The sequence below is a fragment of the Emys orbicularis genome, chromosome 20 (assembly GCF_028017835.1).
Source record: "Emys orbicularis isolate rEmyOrb1 chromosome 20, rEmyOrb1.hap1, whole genome shotgun sequence".
NCBI classification, from domain to species: domain Eukaryota; kingdom Metazoa; phylum Chordata; order Testudines; family Emydidae; genus Emys; species Emys orbicularis.
The window spans coordinates 24,741,691-24,753,045 of NC_088702.1; the positions used below are offsets into that span (position 1 = coordinate 24,741,691).

At 54.2% G+C, this 11,355-nt stretch overlaps 1 protein-coding gene across 2 annotated transcripts; it reads right to left on the reverse strand.

Annotated features, from left to right (window-relative positions):
• Nucleotides 1-2,240: 2,240 nt before the first annotated feature.
• Nucleotides 2,241-6,107, reverse strand: LOC135892802 (serine protease 1-like). Of its 2 annotated transcripts, none has more exons than XM_065420597.1 (5): nt 6,068-6,107; nt 3,956-4,106; nt 3,561-3,820; nt 2,568-2,704; nt 2,241-2,390 (listed from the first exon to the last, which is right to left on the reverse strand). In XM_065420597.1, exons 1-5 carry the CDS (start codon nt 6,105-6,107, stop codon nt 2,241-2,243), a joined length of 738 nt encoding a protein of 245 aa, XP_065276669.1. The 2 variants fall into 2 exon arrangements, with proteins under 2 accessions (XP_065276669.1, XP_065276668.1); XM_065420596.1 differs by having other exon boundaries at nt 3,950-4,106.
• Nucleotides 6,108-11,355: the final 5,248 nt, after the last annotated feature.

The following is an 11,355-nucleotide window of genomic DNA, read 5'->3' on the forward strand; positions in this document are numbered from 1 at the left end:
CGACCACTTGTACTGCCCACTCTTAGGTGAGCGTGAACCACAAACATCCTGAAGTTATCGCAGTATTTGTCCTGGGTTTTTAAATGGTGCCCAGGCCATCACCTGTGTCCTTTTGCAATCTACTTCTCAGCTGGCCATCCCTTTGGCTGTGAATTGTTGTTCCACCCAATCAACACACAGCTCGGCCCATGTGACATCCTCAGGGCCATACAGGTAATTTTGGATGCAGCCCACAATGGTAAATAGGTTGAGAACCACTGCACTAGCCTGGTTCCACATAGCTGAACAGGGGGTGGGGGGAGGTCTGAGCACCTCAGTGAGTTTCATGCGTTTGCTGCATGTCCCGTAGAGTTTAGCAATCATTCCTCTCTGGTGTTTGCCCTCCTGGCCGCAGGCTTGGAACGTCCCCATTTAACACCAGTTAGAAACCCAATTAATCTGTGTCCTGAAAAGGCCAAGACCCTGCAGGCACATAACATTACTCATGTGAATCAAACCCATTGTAGTCAATGGGGAGTTACTCACCTGCCCCTGCAAGCTCCCGGAGCTTTTAGCGTTGGATCATTTGCCAAAATGATTTCCATCCTTTTGTAGGGGCTGTGAGCAGTGAATGAGAAACACCCCCACCCCACTATGGGCCATTCCTGTGTTTCTACAATCTGTCTTGAAAGCCTTAATACTCAGATGGGGGCTGGTGGAGAGGAACTTAACTCTCAGGGTATATGAGTGCAGTGTCTGGGGATAAAGGGAAGGGTAACAGCTCTCCTGTGTACAGTACTAAAATCCCTCCTGGCCAGAGACTCCAAAATCCTTTTACCTGTAAAGGGTTAAGAAGCTCGGGTAACCTGGCTGACACCTGACCCAAAGGGCCAATAAGGGGACAAGATACTTTCAAATCTTGGTGGGGGGGAAAGGCTTTTGTGTGTGCTCTTTGTTTTAAGGGGTTGTTCGCTCTTGGGACTGAGAGGGACCAGACATCAATCCAGGTTCTCCCCATCTTTCTAAACAAGTCTCTCTTATTTCAAACTTGTAAGTAAAAAAAGCCAGGCAAGGCGTCTTAGTTTTACTTTGTTTTCTCAACTTGTAAATGTACCTTTTACTAGACTGTTTATCTTTGTTTGCTGTACTTTGAACCTAAGACAGAGGGGGGTCCTTTGAGCTCTTTAAGTTTGATTACCCTGTAAAGCTATTTTCCATACTGATTTTACAGAGATGATTTTTACCTTTTTCTTTAATTAAAAGCCTTCTTTTTAAGAACCTGATTGATTTCTCCTTGTTTTAAGATCCAAGGGGGTTTGGATCTGTATTCACCAGGAGTTGGTGAAAGGAAGGAGGGGGAAGGGTCAATTTCTCCTTGTTTTAAGATCCAAGGGGGTTTGGATCTGTATTCACCAGGAGTTGGTGAAAGGAAGGAGGGGGAAGGGTCAATTTCTCCTTGTTTAAGATCCAAGGAGTTTGGATCTGTATTCACCAGGGAATTGGTGAAAGGTTTCTAAAAGCTTCCCAGGGTAGGGAATGGTGGCAGCGGACCAGAACTAAGCTGGTAGTTAAGCTTAGAAGTCCTCATGCAGGCCCCTACATTTGTACCCTAAAGTTCAAAGTGGGGATACAGCCTTGACAGCCTTAATACTCAGATGGGGGCTGGTGGAGAGGAACTTAACTCTCAGGGTATATGAGTGCAGTGTCTGGGGATCGGTGCCTAGCACCCAGCCCCGACACCCTTTTAACCAGTGCCCTTTAATACAGAAGGCGCAAACATGTGACGCTGGGTGAGTTACTGATGTGACTGCGTGGCACTGAGTGTGCGGTTGGATCTGCGTGGTCAGGCCCTGGTGACCCTGTGTGCGGTCGGATCTGACTGCAGGTTTGGGGATTGTTTGAGAAGCACTGAATAAAAAAGGGGCCAAAGAGGGTAGAACATTTCCCTATAGTGCAGGAGTCGCTGGGAGAGATTCTCTGGCTTGTGCTGTTCCAGGGATCGGACTAGATCTCTTCAGGCCTTAAAACACTAGTTGCTATGTTAATTATTATTAATTAGCCGAGCCTGTAATCGTTAGGACCCAGAGCACAACACAGACAGAAATAACTTGTTGCGGCAGCTGGATTTATTACGGTCTCTTGCACTCGCTCTGGCTATGCATCACCAATCTGCACCGAGATGGCCTCCCTCTTCCCCTTGTCTGGGTCCAGTGGAGTGGTGAGAGTGTACATGTTCCCAGACGTGAAACGTTCTGTCTGAACTAGTTGGCAGCCATGGTGCTCTTGATCCAGGGCAGCAGGGAGCAGACTTTGGTGTAGACTCCGGGTTGGTCCTTCTGGGCACAGCCGACCCCCCAGGACACAATGCCCTGCAGCTCCCCATTGCAGACCAGTGGACCACCAGAGTCTCCCTGTGTATAAGTTGAGAGGAAGGAGATGCCAGCAAATTAGTGGGCGGTTAGTCACTGTACCTCCCCAGTCCCTTATACTGCATGCATCACCCAGATCCTTCCCCCGTCTGCTGGCAGGAGGGCTAGAGTCTCTCTAACAGCCTGACAGGGCCGTGACCAGTGGCCATTAGCCCTCACCTGGCATGCATCCTTGCCTCCCTCCAGGTAGCCAGCGCACAGCATGGTGCTGGTGATCATCCCGGGGTAGGAGCCCTCGCACTCTGCGTTGCTGAGGATGGGGATGTTGACGCACTGCAGATTGTAGGGGCTGAACACTGAAAGGTAGAGGGGAATTGTTAGCACCAGGCATTCTCCTCCTTCCCATGCTGTACCCTGGAGGGATGAAATCGCTATCCTGAGCACTAGCCAGGGAGGCAGAATACTCTGAGTGGGCATGAGCGCGCCTGGATTCTCTCCCTGGCTCTGGGAGGGGAGTAGGGGCTAGTGGATTAGAGCAGGGGGGGGCGGGAGCCAGGATTCCTGGGTACTATCCTGGCTCTGAAAGAGGAATAGGGGCTAGTGGGTTAGAGCAGGGTGTGTGTGGGGTGGGGGAGTCAGGACTCCTGGGCTCTGTCCACAGCTCTGGAGGGGCTCTGGCTTAGTTTCCCCCTCTATAAAATGTGGATGGGCTCCCTGTGGGGTGGGGAAGGGGCACATGTGAGGATGGTTTAGTTACTGTTGGCAATACCCATCGCCTTGTGTCTGGCCTTTGTTTTCTCAGATATGTGAACAAGTGCCTTGTGCTAACTCCATGCACCTGTCACTGTTTCAAGCACCAGTTCTCAGCCGGCCTCAGCGGACACTAACCTCTGGGCTGTGCCAGCTAGCCAGGTCTGGGCAGTGTCAATACAGGGCGGAGGGTGTGCAGAGATGGGCTCAGAGCTCATCACTAGGGTTGTGGAAGGGGGCTCCAGTGGAGTTTGGCAGGCCAGGTCAGGGTACCCCACTTGTATAAAATCCCTGTTTGCTGTCCCTCCCCCCCAACCCTGCCTCTCTGTGTCTGTGCTTTGACTAGGAATTCTCTGGGCAGGGACATCCACAAATGCCTGGTACATTGTGGGCCGTGTCATCAGCAGATGATGGTGCTGAGCAGCCTCGGAGCTCCTGAGACAGAGAGAGGGCTAAACTCACCACCGTCACTGAGGATATTGCCCCATCCCGACACCACACAGGAAGTGCCGGCAGCTGGGCAGGCGGTCGGCAGGGAAACGGGCTGGACATAGGCGTCAGTCCGGACAGGGTGAGCCAACTTGATGAGCATGATGTCGTGGTCCAGTGTCTGGTAGTCATAGCTGGGGTGCCACACAATGGTCTCGATGCGCATCAGGTGCTCGGTGTGTTCAAAGACCTGGATGTTGTGGTCTCCCAGGATCACCTGCATGGAGTCGGGGCTGGGAAACGAACGGTGGCTCAGAGCCCTTCTGGACAGGCCCCACCAGCCCCTCTAATCTCAACCTGCTCCCACTCACCTGGTGCTGCAATAAAGACACACACACACACACACACAATTCCGCACTTACTAGTACCAGCAGTGGGCAGCTGACACCACCCACTGGTCCGTGATGAGGGATCCGCCACAGAAATGGTACCCGACGTTAAGGGAGACCTGCCAGGGCTGTGAATGGGGGCTGCACTCGTATCCCCCGACAATCCTGTCTACTCCCTGTGGTGCAGCAGCTGTGGGGAGAAAGCGTCCACTGGATTACATGGGTGACATCTGTAATGAAGTGGCAATGCCTGCAGCGGGGCTGGGAAAGCTCTGGACTCTTGTTCCTGTCCCCCCTTTGGGTCTGACGAGCTGGTGGTGGGCCCTGCCGCTGACCAGGATGGATGCTGTTAGTGTGTCGAATCCTTAGGTGTCGATTTTGTAAGTGGAGGACTTTAGAGAACCTAAACCCAGGAGTGTTGCTTTAATGGGACCACGAGCCCACTCCTGTAGTGGGATCCACACAGAAGTTCTCTCAGTGGCACTCCAGTGGGCTAGTGCTCTCCGTACGGGTCGGACTCTGGGGTCGGGGACTGCTGCTGTCTCTCCTTGGGTTTTTTACATTTTCTTGCTGTGTTGGGAACGCACCACAAGAGCCTTGACTCATGCGGACAGAAGCCAGGAAATGAAACTGCTGAGCCTTGTTCCACTTGCCTGAGATGAGCAAAATGCAGAAGGTGAATAAATCCCATACAGGGTGAATAGAACTCAGGCGTTTGCACCAGTCTCTGCCATGATCAGTGACATGGGAGCATTTTAGACATTGAAAATGATCCTCCAATGTCATTTGGATAAACTCTTAGAGCGATAAAGGGCCTTGTTTACAATCTGCAGGGGGGAGGGAACGTGTCTGTCAGGAGCATTAAACTCGTGAGCACTGGCAAGGGGGCGCAGACTGAGCCCGTGTGAGTCTAGGATGTCCATTTGGCTTGTGGGATTCATTGTTTAGGCCCCGATCCTGCAAACACTCGTGCATACATATGACCTTACTCAGGTGAGTCAGCCCATTGGGTTTGTGCACTATAAATTGCTGGATTAGGGGCCTTATTTTGGCAATAGTCATTTTAAATACCACTGTTAGCTAGACAGGGCTCTTTCTTGTGCGGCAGTGCGCCACTGCTCTGTTCCCATTTATCTGCATGGATTGTTAAATTGCATAGGCAGTTGCTTGACTACACTTCGGTTTGTTATGAGGTAGATTCAAGTGACCAAATAACCAGGATCAGCGAGGTTTATTGCTGAAAGCCAGTAATAAGATAGTACAGGGAAAAGGTTCTATACGATACCAGTCTCCAGGAAGCCGTCTCATTCAGCGTTGTTACATTCACCTAACATGGAAGGTGTGCTCACAAAGTTACGCCCCTAAAGCCATCCTTTTATACCCTGTCTGTTTACAAGTACAAGGTACTCTGTATGTCATCTGAAGCTAGATTTAACTAATCCGCTTTCTACCTTGTTTTCCTGGTACCATGTCCTACCCCTTATCTCTTTGTTCTGAAGACTTGCATTCCAGGGACGAAAGAGCATGAAGGCAACTCCTGGGTCTGAGAGAGGGTAGAACAATCATGTCTTGTCCTTTTCCTTAGGGACATTCCAGTATAGGCCTGTAAGAGCAACTCCTTATCTGGTGCTATGGTAAAACTGTCATCTGTCCTGGGCTTGACAGCTTCCCTATTTGCTTAAGCCAAAACTTTCTTTAGAAAATGGAAGGGGTTATGGGACACTTAGCATAAGTGAGCAGGGTTCTATAACAAGCATAGGCCACTCTAGGCTATGTAACTGTTATATTACTCTTATGTGTTTAATACTTACTGATGTATACCTATTGATAATGTGAGATATATAAGCACTAGCCCAGCATATATTAGTCAACACACGTCTCCACTCCTGCTGGACAGAGGCAGGACACAGCAGAGGACCTGGCCCTTCATCCATTCCTAATACAGAGCATGGACGCAGCGATGCCCAGGGGAACCCAGAGGTTTCAGCTGCTCCATTACTAATGCACTAGCTCCGGCAGAAATTACATTAGTTTCATTCTAACAGGCTTAGCTGGAGCCTGTTTAATTTCACTCTGACTTTGCAGCTATGTCCCGGCCCCTCGTCACTACCGAGCTCCACAAGCTAGCCTGGCTGCATACAACATAATTACCTGCCACCGCAAGCAACGCCATCACGAGCCACATTGTCATACTTCTCTCCAGGCTGTTGGACAGAAAAGAACAAGCCCCAGCCCTCAGGTATTTATAGGGGAGCTGTTATGGAAAGTTTATTACTAATCTGCTTGCTGGGGGTTTCTCCAGGTGGGCAGCAGATGCGGCTTTCACATGAGCCACTGACAGGGTAATGAAACATGTGCTAAAGTATGACTGGCTTGTTTATTTCTGATTCTTAGCCAGATCTATTTTTCTAATACTAGACACCTCAATATGCACCATAGGAGCGGTCCAATGGTAGGTGTCTGGACTTCTGGATACCGTTCCTAACAGTTGGCCTTAGTAAAAACCCAGGTTGCTACAGGGAGTGGGGTGGGAGCTCAATAGAGATGCTCTTCCCTTGCAGTCAATGCCCAAGTGCAGTGTTAGGGGTTGCTGTGCTACAGTCAGTGGGTTGGGGTCTATTAGGGGGTGCTCTCCCCACTCAGTCAGTGCTGGACCCAGTACCCTATCATGGCACTAGAGGGAGCTGTATTACACAGAGCAAGGTGGGGATGTGAATGGAGACACTCTCTCCTTGCAGTCAGTGCGGGCCCCAGTGCCCCATCATGGCAGTATGAGGCGCTGTAGGGCAGGGAGCAAGGTGGGGATGTGAATGGGGGCACTCTCTCCTTGCAGTCAGTGCGGGCCCCAGTGCCCCATCATGGCAGTATGAGGCGCAGTAGGGCAGGGAACAAGGTGGGGATGTGAATGGGGGCACTCTCTCCTTGCAGTCAGTGCGGGCCCCAGTGCCCCATCATGGCAGTATGAGGCGCTGTAGGGCAGGGAACAAGGTGGGGATGTGAATGGGGGCACTCTCTCCTTGCAGTCAGTGCAGGCCCCAATACCCCAGTGCGGCAGTAGGGGGCACTGTGCTGCTGGAGGTACCATTTTCGGGCTGGGACATGTTACCCTGGCCATGGATTCTGTGGTTGCTGAAGACACCATACCATCAGCTGTGAGAGGTCGCTCTTAAGCCCCCTGTCCTGGCAAATCCCAATAAGCTTTGAGAGGGGAATGCAGTGTGCACCTGGAGGAAGTTGTGAGAACGGCAGGGTTGTTGCCTCATGGCTCCCTTTCTGTAGGAGGTCTTGCTAAGGTTGTGTGTGCACTGGGCCATTGGGGACCTTGGCTCTTCTCCAGTACAGACAGGGCTATGGAGCAGGGGAAGCTCCTTAGTGGCTGGCTGCTTAGACTGTGAGCTCTGGGTCAGGGTCTGTCTCTTGTGTGTACAGCAAGGGGTGTGATGGGGCCCCGACCCCAGACTGGGAGTCAGCCATGCCCATGGTACAGTAACCTGAGCCCGTTGTACTCTCCGGATGCCACAGGCAGAGCTGTCCCAGCAGTGAATCACAGACCTGCTTTCCTAGTGTTTAACTAGTGGTGCTATTGGCGATGAGGGACAGGCTATCAGTCTGTGTCCCTCCTCCTCATGGGCTAGGAGACAGGAGCTGGACTGTGGGGAGAGCAGGATGTGCTGGCAAGGGCCCACTTGTCCCAGGTGAGTGTGGAGCGACAGACCTCCCTATTTCCCCTCCCCAGCCCCGTCTCTACATCTGATCCCATGTGTGTGTGTGTGTAGGTATGGAAGGGGGGATTTGGGTGGATGGGGTGGGATGGAGGAGCTGCGTGTGTGTGGAGGGGGGCTTGGGTTGGAGGAGTGTGTGTCTAGGGAGTGGGGTGGTCATGATGTCTGTGTGGAGGGATGGGAAGATAGGTAGGTTGGTGGGAAGGGATGGGGAAGGGGGATAGGTAGATGGGTGGGGAGGGGTAGGGGATGGGGGGATGAGGCAGGGGATAGGTAGGTTGGTGGGAAGGGATGGGGAGGCAGGATAGATGGGTAGGGGCATAGGTAGGTTGGTGGGAAGGGATGGGGGCATGGGGGGATGGGGAGGAGGATAGGTAGATGGGTGGGGGGATGGGGGATTGGAGGGATGAGGACGGGGGTGGATAGATGGGTGGGAGGGGGGGAACTGGGATTGCTTAGTCTGCAGAAGAGAAGAATGAGGGGGGATTTGATTGCTGCTTTCAACTACCTGAAAGGGGGTTCCAAAGAGGATGGATCTAGACTGTTCTCAGTGGTACCAGATGACAGAACAAGGAGTAATGGTCTCAAGTTGCAGTGTATATGTGTGTGTGTGTGTGTGTGGGGGGGGGGGGGTTAGGGGTTAGGTTGGATATTAGGAAAAACTTTTCCCCTAGGAGGGTGGTGAAGCACTGGAATGGGTTACCTAGGGAGGTGGTGGAATCTCCTTCCTTAGCGGTTTTTAAGGTCAGGCTTGAGAAAGCCCTGGCTGGGATGATTTAGTTGGGGATTGGTCCTGCTTTGAGCAGGGGGTTGGACTAGATGACCTCCTGAGGTCCCTTCCAACCCTGATAGTCTATGATTCTATGATAGGTTGGTGTGAAGGGATGGGGGGGGGGTGGAGGTATGAAAAGGGGGGAATAGGTAGATGGGTGGGGTCAGATGGGGCTGGGGGCATGAGGGGGATAGGTAGATGGGTGGGAAGGGATGATGAGGGGGGTAGGTAGGTTGATGGGAAGGGATGGGGGGTGGGAAGGGATGACAAGGGGGGTAGGTAGATTGATGGGGGGATGAGGTGGGGGGTAGGTAGATTGGTGGGGTGGGGGGATGAGGAGGGTGTCATGGAGTGTGGGGGAGTAAAGGCCCTGCATCCCCCACTTCCTGCCATTCACCGAGACACTCAGTCAGCCAGTAAAACAGAAGGTTTATTAGATGACAGGAACACAGCCAAAAACAGAGTTTGTAGGTACAGAAACCAGGACCCCTCAGTCTTGGGGGGGCAGGGAGCCCAGACCCCGGTGCCAGACCTCCCTCCGTTTCCCTAGCCAGCTCCAAAACTGAAATCCCCTCCCGCAGTCTCACCCAGCCACAGACCCCAGCTCCTCCTCCAGCCTTTGTCCAGTTTCCCAAGCAGGTGTCACCTGGCCCCAACCCCCTCATGGGCTCAGGTTACGTGCTCCAGTATTATCCCTCAAGTGAAGTCACCCCCTGATATCCCACCAGCACCAATGCAGACAGTACCAGTAAAACTCCCATGCAACATTACCAGGTCAATTCTCCCCACTCCCTACTCCGTCAACTCTCTCTCCCCTTCGAGACTGAACTGAGTGGGGTCACGCTAACCCAGGGGTGGGCAAACTACGGCCCGCGGGCCGCATCCGGCCCCTCAGGGCTTTGGATCCGGCCCGTGGAATTGCCCCCCATGGCGCCGCGGGCCCCGCGCCGTTCTCAGAAGCGGCCAGCACCACTTCCCTGGGGCCCCCGGGCAGGGGGGCAGAGGGCTCCGTGTGTTGCAGGCACCGCCCCCAGCAACTCCCATGGGCTGGGAACGGGGAACTGCGGCCAATGGGAGCTTTGGGGGAGGTACCTGGAGGTGCGGCAAGGGCAGCGCATGCAGAGCCCTCCACCCCCTCTCCCCCAGGGGCCGCAGCACTTCCTGGAGCGGTGCGGGACTGGGGATAGGGCAGGCATGCAAGGAGCCTGCCCTGGCTCCAGTGCGCGCCGCTGCCACCCCGGAGCCACTTTAGGTAAGCGGCGCCGGGCTGGAGCCCTCACCCCTCCTGCACCCTGCCCCCCAACTCCCTGCCCTAAGCCCCCTGCTGCACCCCACACCCCTCCTGCCCCCCAACTCCCCACTATATGAGCCCCCTCATATAGTCTGCACCCCTTCTCTGCCCCAATCCCTTGCCCTGAGCCCCTTCCTGCACACTGCACCCCCTCCTACACCCCAACCCCCTGCCCTGGCCCTGCATACAATTTGCCCATCCCTGCTGTAACCAGTGACCTGGGGAAGTTCAGGCCCCCCTCTCTGGGGCAACGCATCAGCTATCACGTTGGCACTCCCCTTCACATGGACCACCTCCATATCGTAATCCTGCAGGAGCAGGCTCCACCTCAGGAGCTTGGCGTTGGCTCCTTTCATCTGGTGCAGCCAATAAAGGGGAGAGTGGTCGGTGTACATGGTGAAGTGTCGCCCAAAGAGATATGGCTCTAGTTTCTTAAAGGCCCGTACCATGGCCAGGCATTCCTTCTCGATGGCTGCGTAGTTCTGCTCCTGGGGTAGCAACTTCTTCCTCAAGTACACGATGGGGTGTCTCTCCCCGTTTTCATCAGCCTATATTAACACCGCACCCAGCCCCGTGTCTGAGGCATCGGTCAACACCATAAAGGGCTTGTCAAAGTCTGGGTTTACCAGAACTGGGCCACTGACCAGAGCCGCCTTCAGCACACGGAGAGCCCTCTGGCACTGCTCGGTCCAGACCACCTAGTCTGGCTTCCCCTTCTTGCACAGCTCAGTGATGGGGGCAGCTATGGAGCTAAAGTGTGGCACAAATCTTTGCTAATACCCCGTGTGATGGGGCAGCACCACGCCGCACTAGCCCCAGCAGCACTGACAGCAGAAGTTCCGCTCCGTCCGTACTGGGCATGCGCCAAGTGCTCTGGGAGTATAAAAGGAGAGAGCTCAGCTCAGTCTGGGCTGGTGGCCACAGGGGAAGGACCTGACCGGGAAGCTCCTGTGAAGGACCAGCCACCGCCCGTGAAGGTGCCGGGGACGGAAGCCTCTCCAGGCCAGCTCGAAGCCCTACTACGAGAGGAACCTGAGGAGGCGAATGACCCGGAGCCCCACAGAGAACCTAGGGACTCATGGGAGACCCCAACTATCAAGCTGGTAGGAAGCGACCCAGGGGGAGGGTGACAGACTGGTACCTTGTCCCCGGTAAGCCTCAGCGTGTTTTGGTAGGACCCCCCACCCGCCCCCCCGCTGAGCTAGTGGCAAAGTCCTACGCTGCGGTTAGGGCCATAGGCCGCGGCCCGGTGGAGTGGGAGGGACTCTGGCCACTAGGCCATACTGCCCTGTAACCAGAGGCTCAAACGCTCACACCCTGCCATCCCAAAAGGGGCTTGGACCTGCTTTTTGGTTTGGGGAGTGGGCCAGTCTCTGATCGCCTCCACCTTGGCTGTTTCTGGCTTTAGGCAGCTGCTCCCCACCCGGTGGCCCAGGTAAGAAACTTCAGCCATCCCCACCTTGCACTTCTCCGCTTTTATGGTCAGCCCAGCCTCCTGGAGTCGGTGCAGCACTTGTTTAACCTGGGACACATGGTCCTCCCAGGTCTGGATAAAGACACAGATGTCATCAATATACGCCACTGCAAAACTCTCCATCCCCCTCAGCAGCTGATGCACCAGGCGCTGGAAGGTGGCTGGTGCCCCCTTGAGGCC